This window comes from Spermophilus citellus (genome assembly GCF_964194105.1).
Source record: "Spermophilus citellus genome assembly, chromosome: 7".
NCBI lineage: Eukaryota > Metazoa > Chordata > Mammalia > Rodentia > Sciuridae > Spermophilus > Spermophilus citellus.
Window position 1 is genome coordinate 108,467,177 of NC_138188.1, and position 23,838 is coordinate 108,491,014.

General features: G+C 38.7%; 1 protein-coding gene across 6 annotated transcripts in view; it reads left to right on the plus strand.

The window, feature by feature from the left end:
* The window catches only part of KALRN (kalirin RhoGEF kinase), a 662,170-nt gene that overhangs the window by 244,194 nt on the left and 394,138 nt on the right, over positions 1-23,838 (plus strand). For all 6 annotated transcript variants that reach the window (XM_081301760.1, XM_081301761.1, XM_081301757.1 and 3 more), the window contains exon 6: positions 9,304-9,426. In XM_081301760.1, coding sequence (XP_081157886.1) covers positions 9,304-9,426 — 123 coding nt within the window. The remainder of the gene's footprint in view (positions 1-9,303; positions 9,427-23,838) is intronic.

The following is a 23,838-nucleotide window of genomic DNA, read 5'->3' on the forward strand; positions in this document are numbered from 1 at the left end:
TGTAACTACATCTTGTACAAACAGAAGAATGAGAAGTCATACTCATTATGTATGATGTCAAAATGCATTCTACTGTCATGTGTAACTAATTAGAACAAATTTAAAAAATTTAAAAAGATGCCCTCTCTATCTACTCCTTCACCTCTCTAAATCCTGTTGTCTTTCAAATGTTGTTCAGATGTTGCTACTTTCTGGAAGCCAGCCATGTTTTTTTCTACATTACCTCTACCAGATTAGACCAAAGGCTCTCTGCTGTCAGCCTACAGTATGCCTATACCTCATACAGCACTTTCTACATTTTGTTGAAATTAACAGAATAGTGAATGCATTTGTCTCCCTGCTAGATTGTGGCTTTAATTTTTCATTATCAGTTTTTAACCCAACATGTGGGGTTAAAACATGTGAGGGCCAAAGAAGTGAATAAAATACCATTCATGAGTACATGTCTATCTGGGTCAGGATGCTTTGGGATGCAAGAAACAGAAAACTGGACTGAAACTGCTTTAATATCAATACCATTTTGCAGTTGAGGTAGACATTCAGAGGCAGCTTGAGCTTCAAGATCGATGACTCAGTGCAGTGAGCCTGTTCTTATGAACCCATTCTCTTTCCAGCTCACTCTTTTGCCAAGAGCTTCATCCTGAGGCTGTTTCCACTCATGAGTGCCCATGGTGAAGAGCAACGGCTTCATTGTTTCACCTAGTGAGGAAGGTAGAGAGAGAAGGAGGGAGAAAAGGAAGGAGAGAGAGATGCATAGACACTGGCTTCTCTTTCCTAGAAACCCCAAGCAAATCTCTCCTCAGTTTTATTAGTTCATGCTGGCTAAGACCTACCCATCTCTGAACCAGCAAACAACAGAGGAGCAAAATTATGATGGGTTTGAACAAAAGACCTGCGGTGAAACGGACATTGGGATTCCAGGTAGCAGCAGCAGCCACATTGGAAAGTAAAGGATGTATTTCATAATTATTTGAGGAAAGAAATGAGAAGATAGTCTCTGGGGGATGGGATGAAGAGTGATAGGAGAAGGTGATAGTTTGGATAGAAGAGACACAGCAGCTTGGGATGTAGGTGGAACATCAGGAGCACATTCTTGTTGAGTCCATAGGCACCATATGTACACAGTGAATCCACAGATGACATGTGACTAGAAATAGTCTGAGATTTATGTGGTGTATATTTGGGAAACAATTTAATAACAGTTTAAAAGCATGGATTTTGGAGTCATGCAAACCTAGATTTCAGTTACCTTTACCAAGTGACCCTGACCAAGTTACTTGATTTCTCTGGATTTGTTTCTTCACCTAGAAAAAGATGGGGGTAATGGCATCTGTTACTTATTAGGACTATTACAGAATTGAGGTAACATGTGAAGAAAGCTTACCATGTATACCCTGGCACATATTTATTGTTGCTGGTTACCTGAGAAGTTATAGCTAGAGGGTATCCTAAAACGGGAAATTGTATGGGATGTAGGTTCAGATGGACACTAGATTCTAAATTTATTTTCATCACTTAGAAGCTGTATGAGAGTGGGCAATTTACTTCACCTGTTACTGTCATCCCTCAGCATCCATAGTGGATTGGTTTCAGGAACTCCTGAGGATACCTAAATCTGAGGAAGCTTAAATCCCTGTATAAAATGACAAAATATCTGCATATTTTCTACAAACACCCACCCAAATACTTTAAGTCATCTCTAGATTACTTATAATACATAAAACAATGTAAACACTATGTGAATACTTGTTACAAAATATTCTTTAGGGAATACAGACAAGGAAAAAAGTCTATACTTTTTGGTACAGGTACATTGTTATTTTTCCCCCCAAATATTTTTATTTCACAGTCCATGAATCTCTGAATTCAAAGCCTTGGATATGGAAGGCCAACTGTATATTGAATATTTACAAACTTGAATATTTACCCTATTTAAAATGAAATCAAATAGGGTAAATTAAAGAATGCCTTAGTGTGGCATTATTACAAGGGCTATGTGAGATAAACTATGGACATGCTGGTACAGGGTTAGGCACGTGAAGTAGAAGATACTATTGGTGTTGTACAAGTGTTGAGCCTGCTTGAACTTTCATACAGACAGGATCTGATGAACGAAGGGCAGAGGGCTAAGGTCTGGTCTTTAGACTGTCACTGGGAGGCTGTGAGGGACACAAAGGAAACTTTGGAAGCAAGTTCAGATCAGTCCTTACAGGATTGGAGGATTGGTGAACTATTAAGATTCGAGCGTTCCTATCATTTTTGTCATGCTGCAACTAGACATGAGGTGTCAAGGGAGGAGAGTTTGAACGTGTGAAAATACTGGTTCCTCTGAGAGAATTTGATATTGGGTGTAGACTGTGCAAGTGGGAGAGAAGCTCGTCATGTCTACAGCCAGATGGCCTGTCATGGACGATGACCTGACCTAGAGGGCCAACCAGGGTAGACTGTCAGAAAGGATTGTACCCCATTCTTACGTGAGATCACACTGCTGTAATCCAGAACACAGCAACTAGAAGGTGCCTGACTTTCATTGTGGATGTAGACTTAAGAAAGTATTAAAGCAGACCATATTGCAAGGGCTCAAGGAAGAAACTGATGGAGGAAAACCAAGGGCAGCAGGGGCAGAACACACTTCAGAAAGATGGAAGATGAAGGGCAGGAGAGACTGAATAAATCTTGAGCTCCATGGAAGGTATAGCATCAAGCTTAAGAGAATTGTCACTAGATCTAGACCTCCTGGGTTCAAGTCTCTATTCTGCCACTTGGCAGTGTGACTCTGGACAAGTTAATTAACCTCTCTCTGCCTCAGTTTTCTAATCTGTAAAATGGAGATGATATTGTAAGTTAATATTTAGGTGACTATTATGAGGATTAAGTAGTTACCATAAGTACTTAGAACAGTGACTGGCACGTAGTGCACATTTAATAAATATTAACTGGTATAATCATTATTTCTACTATTATTGCTAATGCTGTTATAGATAGAAACTGCAAATGAAAAAGGATGGAGGAAGGGAAGACAGGGAGAGATACAGTGCTGTTGTCTGTAACACCGACCAGTGAGTCTTAGTCATCTTAGTCTCAACTAAATGTTCAGGCTTATAAGATCATGAGGGCCACCTTTGGTGCTGACCTTCTGAGAATGGCATGAGATGGGATCCACAGCTTGCCAGCAGAGCTGTCCTTGCAGCAGACCAGCTTAGGTGCAAAGAATTATTGCAGCTTTAAAAATCTATGTCCATGAGAGCCAATATGTCTTATAATAACTCCATCGGCACAACTTCTAGGGTCCCTGCAAAGGACAGGGCAGTTCCAAAAGTCACCACACTCAGGAAAGCCCAAGGTATAGTATTCCCATCATGTATTTATTTTTCCTTTGTAATTCCTCTTACTCCTGATTGTCAAACTCTACTGGACTGTCTTTTACCATTTTACCATGATTTAATAATGTGTTGGCCCATACCATCTTTATCTGTTGTCAAGGAAACAGAACTTGGATGTTAACTGCAGGTCAGATTACCATGCAGAAGGGGATAGGGCTTTAGTAACCCTTTGCTCACAGTGGGACATCTGTCTGTGTAACAGAGAAATTAGGACTGTTCTAGATTATGAGCACTATGTGTTCTCATGGATGTTGAGATTTAAGAGATTTGGGTGTAGAAAGTGAAAGAAATATGCTATGAGGTTGACAGGCCAGAGACACAGATGGGTTCGTGAAATTGTTTGGCATCCTGGCTGATTACTGAGCATATATACAAAGATGGTGTCCCACAGGTAACCAGGCTGAGCTCCCTGGAGCAGACAAGATATATGACAAAAATCAGAACAGCTTCTTTTTATACAATATATAAAAGTATGTAGGCCGACATGCCAAAGACATAAAGGAAAACAGGCAGAGCCCAGAGCACCCTCTCTCCTTCAGTAGACATTTATCACACCTATGGCCTTTAGGCTCGTGTCCCAGCTGCCTCCCCTGCCTGTATTGCTGATGGCTTCAGAACCTGGGATCCCTGACAGCCTGCAAGACATGCAGGTACAGGAGGGACAACGTGTGAACACTCTGCAGTGAGGAATTCTTAGAACTTGGGAACTAGGTATACATTTTAAGTGAGTCCTAAAGCCTCACCTCCCCCCCATTTGGAAAAGTTCATTCCTAGGAGAGTGGATAGTTGAAAACCATGGTCCTGAACTATAACATACACATGAGATCTGTGCATTGCCCTGTTTGCACAAGGTCGACACACAGGATCAGTTGGAGTTTCTGTGAAAGCAGAATTGTGAAGTCAGGGAAATGTGCCTTCGGTTCTCACCTGCTTCTATTGTTAGGGCTTCTCTCCTTTTGTCTAGAGCCCCTCTGCCACCTCATTTAAGGTTCCATCTCTGGGTCATGCTCATAAAGATCCTATTGAGCTGTTTATCCAGGATACACTAATTCCAGGAGGGATTACAGGAAAAAAAAATTTATAACAGTTATCTCTTATGTGAAAAACTGTTAGGGGTCAAAGGGACTGAGTGTCTAATAGCAAAAAAAAAAAAAAAAAAAAAAGTGGGAGAGGGGAATTTGGGAGCAAGGCAGAAAGCAGTGAGGTCTTATAAGGCACAGATCTTTACTTGAGATCCTTGCTCTATGGTCATACCACCCAGGAACAGCAGGAAGGCACCAGAGTCCTTAGGCAGAACCCTGAGAGAGTGTTCAGGCCTCTGAATTTTGTGTGGGCAAAGACACCCACAGGGCCTCTGAGTGTGTGGTGGATGGGTACCTGTGGGCTGTGTCTGTGTAGCACTCTGTGGTCATCCTGGTGGTGCCTTTTTATGGGAGTGTTTATATAGAAGCTGCAGGTGTGATTCTCATTAGTCTCTGTGACTTTTTACAACTATTGTGACTGTGACTGCCACAACTTTAAATCCACACCTTTCATCTGTCCTGTGCTTTATATAAAAACATTTGGGTAATATGTGCAATAGAGTATACTCATTTATGGCTTTAAAAAAATCCATCATGAGGGCTGGGGTTGTGGCTCAGTGGTAGAGCGCTCGCCTTGCATGTGTAAGACCTTGGGTTCAATTCTCAGCATCACATAAAAATAAATAAGTGAAATAAAGGTGTTGTGTCCAACTACAACTAAAAAATAAATACTTAAAAAATCCATCATGTATGTAGTACTATACAAAGCATTTTCCTATTATCTTTTTTGACTCTCCCTTTTGCACTAAGGTTTAAATAGGGTAAATTGTTTCCCCCATTTTACAGATGAAGTTCAGATCAATGATAAAATTTGTCAACATTTATGCAGCAGCCTGTACTGATATGAATTTGTACTCTAGCATTCATAAGTTTTATTTCAGAATTGACTGGACACCTTGTTTCCCAGACATAACAAGGTTCACCTGCACAGATGGTGCTGGTGCCCTACAGGGTACAAGCTCTTATGGATGGGTCACAGCAGGGAATACTTTGGGCACCATCCCAGCTGATTCTCAGCTGTGCATATGTAGGCAAAGGAAGTCCACTGGCTATCTTTTGTCCTCTTAGTTCATCAAAGCTGAATATCAACATTTATAAAACCAATGTAATTTGTAATTAAAGAGAGTATAAAATACTAGCCATAGATACTAAGGTAGTTTAAAAGTTAAAAATGTAAATCAGATGCTACCATTAAAGTTAGCAAATAAAGATCTTTACTTAATATGTTTGCTCTATGAAAGAGTTTATGCTTCATTAAAAAAGAACAATAATGACCTTTTAGCTATCCCCATCTTTAAAAGAAAAAGGAAGAAAATGTTTGCTTATTTTCCTAATTTGCATTTAAATAGATTCCTTTAACATTCACTATTTATTAAAAAGCACGCTTGTATATATTTTTACTGAATTTAAGCCAGCATAAGAAAATTACTTAGCTTAGTTAAAAATAAAGCATAAAAAAATACCTCAAGTAGTTCACATATAACATCTGTCTTCTTAATGAGACAAAACTGTGTTAGTTTCAGACAAAAAGATTCAATTTCATTTTTTAGACATGAACTTTCCTCTTGAAGAAATTTTTTGGTTATATTTCAACATTTGTAGCATCTCAAAAAAGAGAAATATATCCAAAAAATTGAAAACACTATGAAGAATTATTTTAGATTTGTTTTTTCTTTCCAACTTTGGGTCAGCCTAGTTCAAGGTCTTCCAGTGAGCCAAATTCAAATAGATTAAACCATCAAGTATCCCAACTGGAGGGAGCTTAGAAAGGGTCCACTTCTCTGTACATTAGCAACCATAGAGCCTATGCCCAACTCTCCTGCTCATTCATTCATCCTTTCAGTAAGTATATGTTAAAAAAAAATGGAGCTGTTTGAATTGGCTGCCCTGGAATCCTGTAGCTCTTCCTGATGGGGTAGCAGCAGAGGCTGCAGTGACACAGATTGGTGAGTGGATGGCCCCAGGTGAGGAAGAAGGCTTTCCTTGACTGAAGCACAACAGTGCCTCCCCAGCCGCTTTTGGGAGGGTAACTGACTCTGACTCGTGGAGCCCAGTCAGAAGAGGTCTTTAACAGCCCCAAGAGCAGGAAGCCAGACAGTCCTAAGAGCCTGGCTCACAGACTCTGTGATTGTGGCACTGGGTAGAATGAATGAATCATAGGCTCTGGGCTTCTTGTCTCTGAACCTCTTTCTCTGTCTGTGAAGAGGGCATGATAATACCTGTGGGGGAGCTGTTTTGAGCATACATGTGAATGGACATTTTGAACTTAAAAGCACCCAACAAATGTCAGGGCAAAGACTAAGAAGGTGCTTTCTCTTGCTATAAAACGAAGCCAGTTTTCTCATTGACATTTTTCCCCCCCAAAATTGGAAATGTTGTAAGTTACAGCAAGAAACATACTTTCTGAACTAGGAGACTCAATAAAACTTTTTTATTTTGAATGAAAAAAAAACCCCACACATCTATAGGTTTCCCAACTAAACCTATTGTATGCCAGGGTACTCACTATCCCTTGCAAACCAGGAGCAGCCCAGAAATGAAGTGACTTGCCCATGCTGTCATGGGGAATTGGTGACACAGCCAGGCCTGGAATCGGTCTATTTCTCATCTCACTTGACTGCACACACACATACATGCACACATGTGTCTCTGTAGTCTGTTCCATTGAATGCAGAAATGTCAGTGACCCTTGTGGACAGTGGGTCTCCCAAGGATGGGAATTATATACAAGTAGGTAGCAAGTGTATATCCAGAGAAGTCTTATAGTTGTCCCTTAGGAAGCAGTCATCTTGAAGAAACCCTGATCCTGATATTGTATCACAGGCTATCAGTCCCCAAAGCAGGTCTTTTTCTCTCTGCTTGAATCGTGTGCCACTTTTTTAATAGTATTACCTCCTGAACATACAACTTTGTCAGAATGCCTGGCTACCAGTGAGCAAACTCGTGTGCTCCAAAGTAGAACATGGAACCAGGTGGGATGGGATGGGTGCAGACCTCTTTCTGTAAGGAGCTGATGCAGTGAGGTGTATGGTTTCCACTCCACTCTCTCCTGTCGTTGAGTTCATTTTGCATAGCCTTCCACCTCACTTGGCCTGTGTCCAGCCCTCCCTGCTCTGTAGTCCAGCAGGGACCTGGTGCCTAGCAATCTATTCATTCTGGTGCTAGCCCATAACTCAGCTGCTTATTTGCATATCTAAATAGTCATTTAACAGAAAATTCAGGGAAGGTCACTTCTGGGCCAGTGAGATATCCAAAAAAGGATATAGAGTGAGTGCTTTTCATCACAAGTTCCAAGGACTTCAGACATTTCAGATTTTCATTAACTTTATTGATTCTTTTGTCAGTAAGGAAAAGTGATGAGAAATTGTTTTTGAAATGGGGTCAGGAGGCAGGGTTTTAAAGATCAAAAACCACAAAAGGAACTCCCAATTTTACCCCAAATTCAGATTGCAGAATCACGTCGGTTACACATCCACAATTTTACATAATGCCCTATTAGAAATTGTTGTATTCTGCTACCTTTCCTATCCCCTACAATCCGCCCTCCCCTCCCCTTCCTTCATATCTTCTCTCTCTATCCCATCTACTGTAATTCATTTCTCTCCTTGTTTATTTTCCCATTCCCCTCACAACCTCTTATATGTAATTTTGTATAGCAATGAGGGTCTCCCTTCATTTCCATGCAATTTCTAATGTATGAAATATGTCAAGAGCTTTGTAATGTTGTGAACAACCAATAAAAAAAATAAAAATAAAAACTGAAAATATCAGTAGAAATAAAAAAAAAACACAAAAGGAGAATGCACTAAACTCCTGAGGCACCTGTCTTCCTTTCCCCCTTGTCCTTAATACTTAAAGAAAATATAAATCCCTGACCTAATGCCTGCGATGTAGCATGGCTGTGGCTTGTGGACAGTGAATGGTGTATGCAGCACAGGAATCGACCCAGCCTCTACTGGAGACCAGCCTGGAACAAATCTTCTGTCAGGAGAAAGTGAAGGATGATACTTTTATCCTCTCTTTATTGTCAGTGTAGATAGACAGAAGTGACCTGAGTAATTCAGGCGGGAGTAAAAGAGGGAGAAAAATCTCCAAATCATGCACATTCGCTTTCAGAAAGTGATGTTTTTATACCTAGGCATGAGTTGTTACAGCCCTGATGTCTCTCTCTGACCTCCAGACACATAAATATAACTGTTCACAGGACACATCTGCTGAAACTTTCATAAACCTTTCAAACCCAGCGCATCCAAAGTGGAACCCACTATCCCCCCCTCCTCCCCCACTCAGCTTTTTAATTCTTAACTTTAGGCAGCCACTCTGGCGGGACCGTTAGCTGCAAGGTGCAGGGGCCATGCTAGAACCTGGCAATGTGTGTGGTGGGACAGAGCAGCATGGAGTAGGGGTATGCCAGGCTGCCCCTGTTCCTTCCTATGAGGGCTTCTCTCTCCTATTAGTGTGGTAGGGAGTGGATTAGGCTTCCCAGTTTGTCCCTGTAGCGTCTGTCCATAAAGCAAGCATGGGGCTGCTTTGAGGCTTTCCAAAAGTTTTCTAAGGGCAGGAACTGCAGAGACTAAACAGTTTACTCCCTATCTCCCTAATTCCCTTACTCATTTTCTATTTTCCACTTTGGCTCTGAAGAAGACTCAGAGGTGGGTCTTTATGCTACAAGTGGGGGGTTTCCTGATCCACCTGATGGTGGCCTGCCCCAGTGCTATGAGTGATGTTTGGGTCTCACCAGCAAGAGGACTATTTCTTCCCTTTCAATAGCTTTGACCGTTTTGTCCTGTTGAACTCCTAACTTTTCTGATTACTCTACATCTTCTTTTCCCCTCTAGATGTTCGACTGGATAAGCCACAATAAGGAGTTGTTTCTCCAGAGCCACACGGAGATTGGAGTCAGCTACCAGCACGCCCTAGACCTCCAGACTCAGCACAATCACTTCGCCATGAACTCCATGGTGAGCTAGGGGGCTGTTCTCAGCCTGCCTTTGGGGTGCTGGGGCAGATCTGGATAAAGAAGGAGGAGCTTTGAATTGAGAGACTCTCCAGCAGTCCACTCGTGAGGATGGAGATGTGTGTAAGGCGTGTGGCCAGCCAGCTCTTCCTGGAGCAGAGTATAGAGCTGACATTACATTGTGAAAGGAATGTGCTTGAGGTCGTGGGAGGCATTAGCTCAGCATAAGACTGGAAGAAGGCGAGTCACCAGTTCCACTCTGCTGACTTCGCTGACATTTATTGGTCCCCAGCATGTGTAAGTTACTGAGCTGTGATGGCGAAAGGCTGTGGCACATAGGAAAGGGTTGAGTACGTTGGGGCTGTTTACAGTGGGAAGTTTGACTGCTGCCTTCAAATATTCCAAGACCGCTTTGGAGAGAAGAGAGTAGTGCATGGTGGTCTAGGAGGCAGGGACATCCAGGGCATGGCTGTTTGAGGAGGAGGCAGTGTGGGGCTCCTTGGGCCAGAGTGGAATGCAGTGAGAGTTAAGGAGCTTTCTGTGATGGGAAGTGTTTGATCCTCTGCAGAATTCAGAGAAGGCCATTGACTAGCTTGTGGCCATAGGGAACCTACCTCTTTGTACTTCAGCTCCTTATCTGTGAAATATAAACAGTAGTAGCTATCTTAGAAGGTTGTTTGAAGATTCAAGGAGTTAATTGTAAAGTAGTTAGGCTTGTGCCTGGCACATGATAAGTCACAGTAAATGCTGGTATTATGATGCTGATGAGGATGTAGGAGTCAGTCTGCATGACATATGTGAAGCCTCATAAACTTAATACTTCCAGGTACTGTTTTTTCCACATGGATGCCCCCACGGCTTTATTTTGAAATCCTGTCTGCTCTTAAAACCATTGTATTACAATGCCTGCAGCCTAAATGTTCATGGATGTACCCACCAACCTCCCCCTGCCATCTCTTCCATCTTGTTCTTTTGGTGCAAAAGAATAGCTCCATCATTCCCCATGTATCTGAAAATCCAAGACACCTTATCGTTGCATCACCAATGCGGATCAGGTGTTAAACACAAACCCAGAGGGTTGCAGAGGCCAAGAAGGAAGAAAACTCCATTTTCTACCAGGTTGATTTAAATATGCCCTGGACTTCACACACTGCTGAAGAAATAATTCTAGCCTTGTTTTCAGTGTCTAGTTGGAGAGAGAAAAATCCAGGCAATCATGATGTAGTTTGATATGTGCAATGATAAAATTATGCTGTTAATTAAGAAACTTAAAATCTCAGCAGTTGAAACCAACAGAGGTTGATTTCTTTCTTCTATCACACAACCATCACGAGCCAATGAGAGGTCTGCTCATCACAGTCACCCAGGGACAGGGCCTGATGGAGCAGCCCCCATTTCCGATGCTGCCATTTGCTTTGCCAGACAAAGCATGGAGCCAAGCATTGCAGGTTTTGAAATCTTCCTCTTAGAAGTGACACATCTGCTCACAATCCACTGGCTTTCATGCACATTTCATTGGCCAATGCCAATCACACCACCACATCTAACTCCAAGTGGCTAGGAAAATACAGTCCACTCCGTATTGGCAAAAGAGCTCAGTATAGTTATGAACAGCTCTAATGACAAGCATCGCCACAAAAAGTGTTAGGTAGAGATGAACATCATGGGATTTGCACAGAAAGATCACTCTGGCTGCGGAAAAGATTGAGACTAGACAGGGAAATTATAGATATTGTGTTATCCGTTTTGGCCACAGCAGTCTTGTGTCTTCATTTAAGTATAGAGACTCATTCCCTTCCAACTAGTTTCCTATAATTATTTCTCGTTTTTGGATCTCTTCAGTCACAGAGGAGAAAAACCATTGATCACAGGTGATTAAGAAAGTGAATTCAAAGCTAGTCAAATTTGATTATTTGTATGCCTTGTAGATTTCCCCTGATGAGTTTCACAAATTCTGTGCCAGAATCTTCACATCACCCAACTGCCTAAGGCAAACAAACTCATTTTAATAAGTAACAAAGCAAACATAGTTAGGGAGGTAAGTCTGCCCCCAAGCCCCTTGAAACAATGTACTACAGAGCTAAGTGGAAAGAGCCTTGGCTTCGAATTATCTGCTCTCTTCTGTTAGGATGGATAATTGAGTCAGTGGAACATTGGAAATATTTGCTTTGACAAATTTACTGTTACCACTTCCATTTTTAGGACAAAAATGAGGGAAGAAATTTGTCGGAAGGAAGTATCTTCTGGAACTAATGGCAAAAGATCTAATACTCAACAGCCAATTAGCACATTCTAGACAATCCTGGAGCTTCCCTCCATCATGAATGCTTGTTCTCCTCTCCAGCTGTAGGGCTAGTGAAGGGAAACCCCATGGTTGTTTGAGGAAATTGCCTGGGCACCTCTGTTTCATAAACATAGCTCAGTACCTTTGTTAACTGGGAAGTTTACGGGTTTGTGGTTAAAATGAACTTCCTACAAAGAGGGATGGCAGCATCCCAAACAGGTGAAAGGAGGGAATGACAATCTCCTTTTCCCTGGCCTGAGTGATGAATGTTGCTGCCAAGAAACATGAATGTGAGCAGCTACTGCTCAAGCCCAGTGACTACAGGAATCATCAGTTCTTTAGGGAAGGTTGGGGTGTCCATGGTTCTGCAAACTCATTGAGGCATTTCTGTCCCTGTTCTTGGAATTTATACACGCACATTTACATAAACCCACACGGCTGTACACATAAAGAGACATGTAGCATGCTTTGTTTCAGATGATTTCCTTTCTTGAATCTTGCTCTGTGGCTGAAATAGGTAAGTGATTTCTTATTTTGGGGGGCAGTCACACTCCCCTTTGACATCTAATGTTGAGGGTTCTCTCCTCAGATAAACATATACATGAACAAAATCATTTTAGAAGCTTTTAAGAAATACAAGGGAATAATAATAAGACCTACCAGTCAGTTTTCCCAATTTAATATCTCAACAACCTCATGACTTCTTTTTTTGCTTATTGGACAAATAATTAAGGGTCAGACAAATTAGAAGATTTTGTCCCATGGAGTGTTCATAGACAGGAAGATGTTATATATATAATCTCATAAATAAATGCATATTTACAAACCAGTAGTCTTATGTCAGAAGAGTAGGAAAGGTTGTGACAGAGGGTAAGAAAAAGGCTAATGCTGACCAGGGGGCAGGATTGGGTACCTTTTTCAGATGGCAATCAGCACTGAGGAATGCTCATTGTTCATTCATTGATACTGATGAACAATATGTGAATCAACTCTATTGTACCAAAGGACTTACAATTTAAATATATCCTGGGAATACCAATTTGTAAATTAAAATGATCAGCTTACAACTTACCTATTTTTTTAAATATTTAATTATAGATAGACACAATATCTTTATTTATTTTTATGTGGTGCTGAGGATCGAACCCAGTGCCTCACACGTGCAAGGCAGATGTTCTAACGCTGAGCTATAGCCCCAGCCTCTTACCTATTTTTTTTAAGTTTTGTTTTTCTGTGTTCAGTGTTTATAGACTGGTTAAAGATCCAACTCTACCTAAGATCATCACTACATGCATTATTCTGTTAGGGCTGCCGAACAAAATACCACAGTCTTAAACAACATAAATTTATTTTCTCACAGTTTTGGATTCTTGAAACCCAGGATCAAAGCATTGGCAGGTTTGGGTTTTCTAGAAGCCTCTCTCTGGCTTGCAGATGGTGGCCTTCTCACTACATCGCCTTTTCCCTGTGAGCTTGCACACCCCTAGTGTCTCTCTATGTGTCCTAATTGCCTCATGTTATAAGGATGCCAGTCAGATTGGATCAGGGACCACCCTAAAGGCTCCATTTTTACTCAATTACCTCTTGAAAGACTCTATTTCCAAGTGTAGTCACATTTTGAGGTACTGGAGATTAAAGGTTCAACATATGATTTGGGGTTGAGAGTACAGTTCAGCCCATAACACAGAGAAATAATTGTATGCCATTAAAATTATGGAAGAAAATCAGAAATTTTCCAAGTTTTATTTATGATTGAGTACAACAAAGCCCACCAACTCTTAATCTACTGATAGTGGATTAAGGCAGTGCTCTCAAAAATGCCCATAGGGATGATCTAGTGAAAGGCAAAGTGGGAGTGATACCCTGTTCTGTTAGGGCTGCCGAACAAAATACCTGTTCGGTATGTACATGAACAAATCTGGAAGAAACAAGTTAAAATTGGTTGATCTTTAGATTTTTGTCATAACGTGGGTTTTTTTTTTGTAGTTCCCATTGAGAAATCCTATTTTTTAATTAACAACAACAATAATAATTAATAATAATGATACCCACCTACTAAACCAGTAGAAAATATCCTCTAGCTTCCTTCAGTGCCTCGGATAGACAGGTTTCCTGAGCACTCTGGGGCCCTCATCTTTCTTAATTCTGTCTTCAGCTGTGGAAGTCTTTTTCCTAAATTTCTTCCCCTGAGTGTGAGCAGACTAAAGTAAGTCAGGTTTTAGTATGTATAGAATAGTTATGGAGCCATCCATGTTCAGGTTCTTCATAAGAAAGACAGGAGTATGTACAAACAGCACAGCCTTATTTACAATTTTAATTAGCTGGTTCTTTGGGAAAAAATAAATTGCTAATGGCTCCTGACTAGAGTTTTAAAATATGAAATGGTATTCATTTTCTGCTATTACAACTGTGAGGACTCACATTAGGGATGACAACGTGCAGCTGGGCAGTGGGGATCCTTTCTGCTGTGGCATGCTTGATAGCTGTTCTAATCCTATTAATTTGTTCACCAGAGGCATATATTGGCTCTCGATGATGTGCAAATCAGACCAATTCCAACAAAGACTATAATGTTCTCTCTTTGTTTTGAGGGAAGGTTACAAATGGCAGCACCAAGGAAAAGTCGAATATGGTACAAAAGAAAAAAGATTCTGAGACAGGCTGGTCCCCATTCTGAGAAATCCTTACCCTGGAGTCCCCTGTCACTGATTCCAGACAGCCCAAATCACGATTTTGCAGCACTTCCTATAATGATTGAATTCCTAGATTGTGGCAAAGCGCGCGCGCGCGCGCACACACACACACACACACACACACACACGCTATTATGATGTTTAAGTAGCTAGTTTTTGATCCTGCCATAATTGCAAAGCTACTAAGGTAGACAGAATCTGTGAAAAAGAGCAACAACAATAACATTATCATCAATCATCTCTGGGAGGCATTAGTTGTTTTCATACAACTTTTTTCCAAAGAATCATTTAGGGAGCTTGCTAAAAATGCTCATTTCTTTTTTGCTTCCATCCCAGTCCTGAAAAATCATAATCTCTGGGGTTGGGGCCCTTGGAGTCAGCATTTTTAACAAGTTTTCCAGGTAGTTTACGTGCACGTTTAAGTTGGAGAACCATTGTTCTGTGGAGATGTGTATGTATAAAATAATTATTCCGTAAAATAAAACATCTTGGGTTTTTAAAGACTTCCACTTCCAGCATGAGGAGCTCTGCAAATCTTCTCTCCATTGAAACTAGTGAAATTTATCTTAAAACAACTATTTAAAGTCTCTGGGAATGATCCCAAGTGCATACAGTAAATGAAGAAGCATTTATTCAGGAAAATCTACTAAAACTCAGTAAAACCTACTAAAACTCAGTAAATACTCTCTGGTATTTGAATCAGGACCCCCTCTCTCCCTCTACCTTCCCTTCTTGGTAGTATGAAAACTCCACTCCTAATGGCAGTGACCAAGAACAGAGTCCCTTTCCCTCCACCTCCTAGCTAAAGCTAAAGCACTACCTTCCCAGGCAGAGCATTTCTTATTCTGCCCCAATCTGCCTATTGCTGAGGCTGTTCAGGATGAGTGTGGCCTAAAGGTAGGTGCTCCCTTCTGCCCCCTCACTCAGGAAACAATAGCTATACCATGAGTGCAATGCTGTGAGAATATCAGGGCCCCATCACCCTTGCTGGGAAAGGCAATCCAAGAAAACCTGAGGCTACTCACCCAATTCCATTGAATTCAGCTCTTAAAGTGGGGGTATCACTCAGGAAAGCACACTACTGTCCCCAAACCCAGCTCTAGAGCCATGGCTGGAGATTCCTCCTGAGGGTGGAAACATACTATAAAACAGAGAGCTCCAAATCTTTCCCCAAAGGCTCTAACTTTATTTGCAATGAAGAGTGAAATTTAAGGCAGTGTTCTCAAAAATGCCCATAGGGATGATCTAGTGAAAGGCAACTGGGAAAAGATGGGTAGATTCATTTGAAATATAGGTTAAACTTTAGTCCTGTTAGTTTACCAGAGAGAGCTGGGTAAAGAGAAATAATGAGAAAGTTCTTTGTGCTGAAAGCAAGTGATCCTGAACAGTAATTCAAATCCACACTAATAGCACTGATAAAGGCAATTATATAACTATAAAAGACAGGGTAAAGTGCATATTTCCTTTTCTTCCTTCTCTAACTGATTTCAAAGCAATTATATATAATAGCATATGTAAAATATATTTCTGGGCCTGTAACATATGTAAATGTTATATATTTTCCAAGAAGGGCAAAAAGGAGGTAGGTGGGAAAAAAATCTATTTTGGGCCAAGGAAATATCTTCACATAGTGACTGGGGTCTCCAGGGACAAATGAAGATATCCAGAAATGATAAATAAGGAGGTTAATATAACAAAAACTACAAATGTATCCTAACTCTTAGCTTCAAGAGACATAAAATTATAAAAGAGGGATAATTATAATAATCTAATGTTGGTTTTGAAAAATTTATGGATGTAATATGTGTAACAAAAATACCACAATGTGGGGAAAGAGAATAAATCTCTCTGGGAGTAACATTCTTATGTCTCACTGGAGTTAAGTTAGTTTCCATCAAAAGCTGATTCTGGTGTGTATGTTAAGCCTTAGAGCAGGAACTAAGGATATAACTTTAAAAAAGTGAAAAAAGATCAGTTAGTAAAAATATTAAAATGGACATTAGAAAATATTCATTTAAGGCAAAAGTAAGGCATAATAGGAAGATAGAGGTATAGAAAAAGATATGTGACATTCAGAAAAAATAAAATGTCAGACACAAATTCAGATGTGTCAGTTATGGTGTTAAATGTGAAAGGAGTAAACAATTCAACCAAAGGTAGAGACTGTCAGAGAAGATTTATATAAAAAAAAAAACAATCTAGGGGCTGGGGGTTTGGCTCAGCGGTAGAGCACTTGCCTTGAGCATGCAAGGCCCTGGGTTCGATCCTCAGCACCACATAAAAATAAATAAATAAGGTTATTGTGTCAACTACAACTACCAAAAATAATTTTTAAAAAACCAATCTATCTGTGCTTTCTATAGGAAGCATGCTTTATTTATTTATTTTTATTGATTTTATTTTTTAAAATACATGACAGCGGAATGCATTACAATTCTTATTACACATATATACCACAGTTTTTCATATATCTTGATATAAAGTAGGTTGACACCCAATTCGTGTCTCCATACATGTACTTTGGATAATGATGTCTATCACATTCCACCATCCTTTCTAATCACCTGCCTTCTCCCTTTCCCTCCCTCCCCTCTTCCCTAACTAGAATTCATCTATTCCTCCCATGTTCCCCCTCTCTACCCCACTATGAGTCAGCCTCCTTATATCAAAGAAAACATTCAGCATTTGTTTTTTTGGGATCAGCTAACTTCACTTAGCATTATCTTCTCCAGTGCCATCCATTTACCTGCAAATGCCATGATTTTATTCTCTTTTATTGCTGAGTAAAATTCCATTGTGTATATATGCCACATTTTTTTTAAATCTAGGTTGGCTGCACAGTTTAGCTATTGTGAATTGTGCTGCTTTAAACATTGATGTGGCTGTGTCCCTGTAGTATGCTGTTTTTAAATCCTTTGGATATAGACCGAGGAAAGGGATTGCTGGGTCAAATGGTGGTTCCATTCCCAGTTTTCCAAGGAATCTCCATCCTGCTTTCCACAGTGGTTACACCAATTTCAGTCCCACCAGCCATGTATGAGTGTATCTTTTCCCCCACATCCTCGACAGCACTTACTGTTGGTTGTCTTCATAATAGCTGCCATTCTGACCGGAGTGAGCTGCCATTCTTAGAGTAGTTTTGATTTGCATTTCTCTGATTGCTAGAGTTGATGAGCATTTTTTCATATATTTGTTGATTGATAGTATATCCTCTTCTGAGAAGTGTCTGTTCAGGTCCTTGGCCCATTTGTTAATTGGGTTATTTGATTTTTCGGTGCTTATCTTTGTGAGTTCTTTATATACTCTAGAGATTAGTGCTCTATCTGATGTGTGAGGGGTAAAGATTTGTTTCCAGGATGTAGGCTCTCTGTTTACCTCACAGATTGTTTCTTTTGCTGAGAAAAACTTTTTAGTTTGATTCTATCCCATTTATTGATTCTTGGTTTTAATTCTTGCGCTTTAGGAGTCGCTCTTTCGTCACAGGAAGCATGCTTTAGATTCAAAGACACAAATTGAAAAGCCAAGGATAAAAAAACATCCAGTTATTATTTGGAGTAATTGCTTTTTGTCCTGATTCAAACACTTTGTGTGTCATAGGCTCAACATTGCAACGTACACATATTATTTTATATCATTGCTTTTGAATTCAGTTAATAAAGGAAAAAGAATGTTAATAGCAACCATGAGAAAGCTACATTAATAATAGGGTTTTAAGTGGACTTTTTAAAAAACCTAATTATAGCTAAAGACAGACTTTTTTTAATGATAAGTTCATTACTTGATCAGGAAGATATATCGGTGAGAGCATATGTGCACCTAACAACAGGTGCGCTTATACATGAAGCAAAAGTTGACAGAAGGGAGAAATAATTCAATAATAATAGTTGGAGACCTCAATGCCTTCTTTTTAATAATAGATAAAACAAATTAGCAGAAGATCAACCAGGAAATAGAAGACTCCAACAAAAAGACAGAAGTCTGTAAACCAAACTGACCTAACAGGTATCTATAGAACACTGTATCCAACAACAGACCCTGGGTTCTTCTCAAGAGCATGCAACATTGTTCAGGGTAGAACATATGGCTAGGCCATAAAGCAAACTTCAGTAACTAAGAAAAAAGAATAGAAAAAATATAAAGTATGTCATCTAACTATACAGAATAAAATTAGAAATTAGTAAAATGAATTCCAGAAATTAACAAATTTGTAGGATTTAAATTACATGCTTCTAAATATCCAGTGAATCAAAAGTGAAAAGAGAAAATTGGGAAATACTTTAAGATGCATAAAAATACTTTGAGATACTAAAACTCATGCAGCTAAAGCAGTGGTTAGAGAGAAAGTAAGAGCTGTAAATGTAAGGAAATAATGAAGATTAGGGTGGCAATTATTAATGAAGTAGAAGACAGAAAAGCAATAGAGAAATTCAGTGAAACCAGAGTTGGCTATTTGAATAGATCAACAAAATTAGCATATGTCTAATTATAATGACCAGGAAAGAAATGAGAGGACATTATTACCAACCATATAAAAATAAAAAGAATTATAAAGGGATACTACCAACAACTATAATCCAATAAATTAAATTACTTAGATAAAATGGACAAATTCCTAGAGAGATACAACTACTGAAACTGAGTCAAGAAGAGATAGATAATCTGAACAGACCTATAACAAGCAGAGATCAAATTAATAGGCAAAAAAACATAAAGGAAAGCCCAGTCCCAGACAGCTTCAACACTGAACTCTAACAAACACTTGAAGAATAAGTGCTAATTCTTCACAAGCTTTTACAAAAAATAAAAGAGGAGGGAATATTTTGCTGGTTAGTATTTATGAGGCCAGTATTACCCTGATACCAAAACCAGACAAAACTATTATAAAAGAAAACAACACATCATTCTCTCTTATGAATGTTGGAGGGAAAACTTACAGCAAAACTATCAAACCAAATCCAGTTATATATAGAAAAAAATCACTAATTGCAATCATTCCCAGATTGTGAACTTGGTTTAATGTCAGTAAAAGGAAGGAGGGGGAAAAACCCTACGTGGTTATCTCCAATAGACCCTGAAAAAGCATTTGACAAAATCCAATATCTTTTCATAATAAAAATAATCAACAAACTAGGAGTACAGGAGCACTTCTCAACCTGAGAAGGGACATCTCATGAAAAATTCACAGCCAGCATCATGCTTAATGGCAAACAGTTATGTACTTCCCTCTTAGGATCAGGAACAAGAAAGATACTCTTGTCACTTCTGCTCAATCTTGGAATAATAAGAAGAATTATAAAGGAATACTACCAACAACTGGACAAGGATGTTATTCAGCAAAAATAAATAAAAGGCATCCAGTTTGGAAAGAAGTAAACTGTGTCATTGTGGACATGATCTTGTAGACAGTGAAAATCTTAAAACATTGTGGAAACTACTAGAACTAGTTAGTAATTGAGTTCAAGGTTTGGGGATACAACATCAATATACAAAAGTCAATTGTATTTCTGTACACTTACAGTGAACAGCCTGAAATGACATTAAGAAAACCACTTTTCTTTTATCAAAAAAGAGCAAAATACCTGGGAACAAACTTGACAAAAGAAGTGTAGCACTTGTACTCTGAAAACTACAAAACATTATTGAAAGAAATTTAAGATATAATAGAAAAATTTATTATATTCATGAATTAGAAGACTTAATATTGTTAAGATGTCAATAGTGGTACTGGCATAAGATAGACTAATCAAAGGAGTAGAATTAAGGGCCCATAATAAACCCATGTGTCTCAGTCAACTGATTTTTGGTAAAGGTTCCAAAATCATTCAATGTAGAAGTAATATTCTTTTTGATGCATGGTATTAGGTCAACCTATGTAAAAGAATTAAGAATTACTTCACACTAAATTAAAAATAAATATATCAGACCTCATCAAAATTCAAAACTTTTGTGCATCACAATATACAATCAATAAAGTAGAAAGACTTGCCATGGAATGGGATAAAATACATAGAAATCATTAATCTGATAAGGTACTTGTATCTATAATATATAAACTCTCTCAGCTCAATAATAAAAAGACAACCCAATTTAAAAATGGACAAGTATCTAAATAGATAGTTCTTCAAAGAAGATACACAAATGGTCAATAAATATATTGAAAGATTCTTGACTTTATTGCTCATCAGGGAAATGTAAATCAAAACCACAATGAAGTATATTTTCATAACCACAAGGAGTGTTGTACTCAAAAACTCTGAAAATAACATGTGTCGGCAAGGACATAGAAATGCAGAACCCTCATATATGGCTGGCAGGAGTGTAAAATGGTGTGGTCATTTTGGAACACAGATTGGCAGTTTCTGGCAGTTTCTCAAATACTTGAACATAGAGTTGTTGATATGACATAGTGAGGCAACTCCTAAATATATACCCAAGAGACATGAAAACATGTCCACACAAGATGTCCATACATTATACACAAATGTTTATAGCAACATTATTCACAAGAGCCAAAATGTGGAAATAACCCAAACGTCCGTCAACTGACAAATGGCTAAACAAACATGTTATGTACATATAATGGAATATTTATTTGGCCATAAAAAGAAATGAAGTGCTGATTGATGCAAGCTATATCATGAATGAACCTTGCAAAACATTTTGCTAAGTGAAAGAAGCCAATCACCAAAAAACATACGAAATATTTGATTCTGAACCAGCAAACTTATAAAGATTAGTTGTTCCTTGTGGATGGATGAAGGATAGGAAGGTGGAAAGCTAAAGTGTACAGAGTTTCTTTTTGAGATGATGAAAATATTTTTCCAATTATACATAATGGTGAATACATTATACATAATGGTGAAATTCATTGTTGCATATTCATATATGCACACAGTATAACAATATAATTTGGTCATTATTGCTCCCCAGGATTTCCCTTTTCCTCCCCTCCTCCCTCTCCTGGTCCCTTACCTCTACTAGTCTCCCTTTCATTTCCATGAGCTACTCACAGACCTTTTTTAAAAATTATTTTTGTTGCTTCTACACATGAGGGACAACATATGACCTTTGATTTTTCTGAGTTTGGCTTATTTCACTTAATACAATGTTCTCAAGTTCCATTCATTTTCCTGCAAATGACAATTTCGTTCTTATTTATGGCTGAACAAAATTCAAGTGCATATTTACATACACTACATTTTCTTTAACATCTATTCATTGATGGACACCTAGGCTGGTTCCATAGTTTGATTGTTGTGAATTGTGCTGCTAAATACATGAGTATGTATGATCTTTATAGTATGATGACTTTAATTCTTTAGGATAAATATTGAGAATTGATATAGTGATATAGTTGAGTATGGTTCCATTCCTAGTTTTTGAGGAACCTCCATATTGATTTCCATAGTGTTGAACTAATTTACAATCCCACCATCAGTGTAAAAGTTTTCCTTTTCCTCCACATTCTCTCCAGCATTTATTATTGTTGGTATTCTTTTTTTTTTAATTTTAAAATTTTGTTTTAACTTAAGGATTAGATGACTGTATCTGGTTATACATGACAGTAGAATGCATTTATGCACTTTGATATATCATACATAGATAGGATATAATTTCATTTTTCTGGGTGTACATGTTGCAGAATCCTATTGGTCATGTAGTCACATATATACATACAATAATAATGTCTGTTTCATTCTACTTTCTTTCCTATCTCCACAACTCCTCCCCTCCCCTCCCATCACTTCCCTCTACCTAATCTAAGGTAACACTATTCTTCCCTAGTGCCCCCCACCACCGCCTTATTGTGAATTAGCATCCGCATGTTAGAGAAGAAAATGTGATACACACACACACACACATATACACACTCTCTCAATGGAATATTACTCAGATTTAAAGAAGAGTGAAATTATGGCATGTGCCAGTAAATGGTTGGAGTTGGAGAATATTGTTGGTATTCTTGATGACTGCCATTCTGATTGGTGTAAGATGAAATGTCAGTGTATTTTTGATTTGCATTTCCCTGATTCTAAAGATGTTGAATATTTTTTTCATAAATTTGTTAGCCATTTGTATTTCTTGTGAGAACTATCTAATTCATTTGTTCATTAATTAATTGAAATATTTTTTGGTAGTTTTTTGAGTTCTTTATATGTTCTGGATAGTAAGCCTCCATCAGTATGGTAGCAAGCAAAGTTTTTCCTCCCATTCCATAGCTACTTTCTTCACATTGTTGTTTCCTCTGCTGTGCAGAAGCTTTTTAACTTGATGCCATCCCATTTACTAATTCTTGGTATGATTTCCTGACCTTTAGAAGTCCAGTTGATGAAGTTGTTGACTGTGCCTATATGTTGAAATGTTGACCCTATATTTTTTCTTGAGTTGCATAGTTTCTGGTCCACTTCCTAGGTCTTTGATTCATTTTGAGTTGACTTCTATGCAGTTGAGAGATAAGGCTCTAGTCTAATTCTTTTACATATGGATAGCTAGTTTTCCCAGCACTATTTGTTTAAAAGGCTGTTTCTTTTTTTTCCTTCAACATATATTCGTGGCACCTTTGTAAGGATTAGATGACTGTATCTGGGTGAGTTTGTCTCTGTGTCTTCTATTCTCTCCCATTGGTCTATGTGTCTGTTTTTGTCACCACCATATAGGTTTTGTTACTATAGCTCAAAAGTATAGTTTGAAGTTGGATATTGTGATGCCTTCAGCATTATTTTTTCTTTGGGGGGGACCTGAAATTACTTTTGTTATTCTTGCTTTTTTAGTCTTCCAGGTGAATTTTAGGTACTGGTTTTTAGAGTTCTGTGAAGAATGTCATTGGTATTTTATGGGCACTGCACCTGCATCTGTATATTGCTTTTGGTAATATGGCAATTTTAGACAATATTCTGCATATCCATGAACTTGGGAGGCCCTTCTATCTTCTAATGTCTTCTTCAGTTTCTTTCTCAGTGTTCTATAGTTTTCATTATAGAGGTCTTTTGCCTCTCCTTGGTTAGATTTGTTCCTAGTTTTGTTCATTTGTGTTTTTTTAATTACACATGACAGTACAATGATCTTGACAGTTCATACATTTGAATCAAATGGGGTATAATTTCTCATTTTTCTGATTGTACAGGTTGTAGAATCACATTGGTCATACAGTCACCTATATACATACAGCAATAATAATGTCTATTTTATTTTGCTGCCCTTCCTGTCCCCCCCTTCCCCTCCCCTCCCATCACTTCTCTCTACCCAATATAATGTGACACACTTCTTTTTTTCTCCTCACAACATCATATATGTATTCTGTATAACGATGAGGGTCTCCTTCCATCTTCCATTCAATCCCCCTTCTCTCTCCTTTTCCCTCCCATCTCTTTTCCCTATTTAGTGGTAATCTTCTTCTCATGCTCTTCCTCCCTATCCCATTTTGAGTCACCCCCCTTAT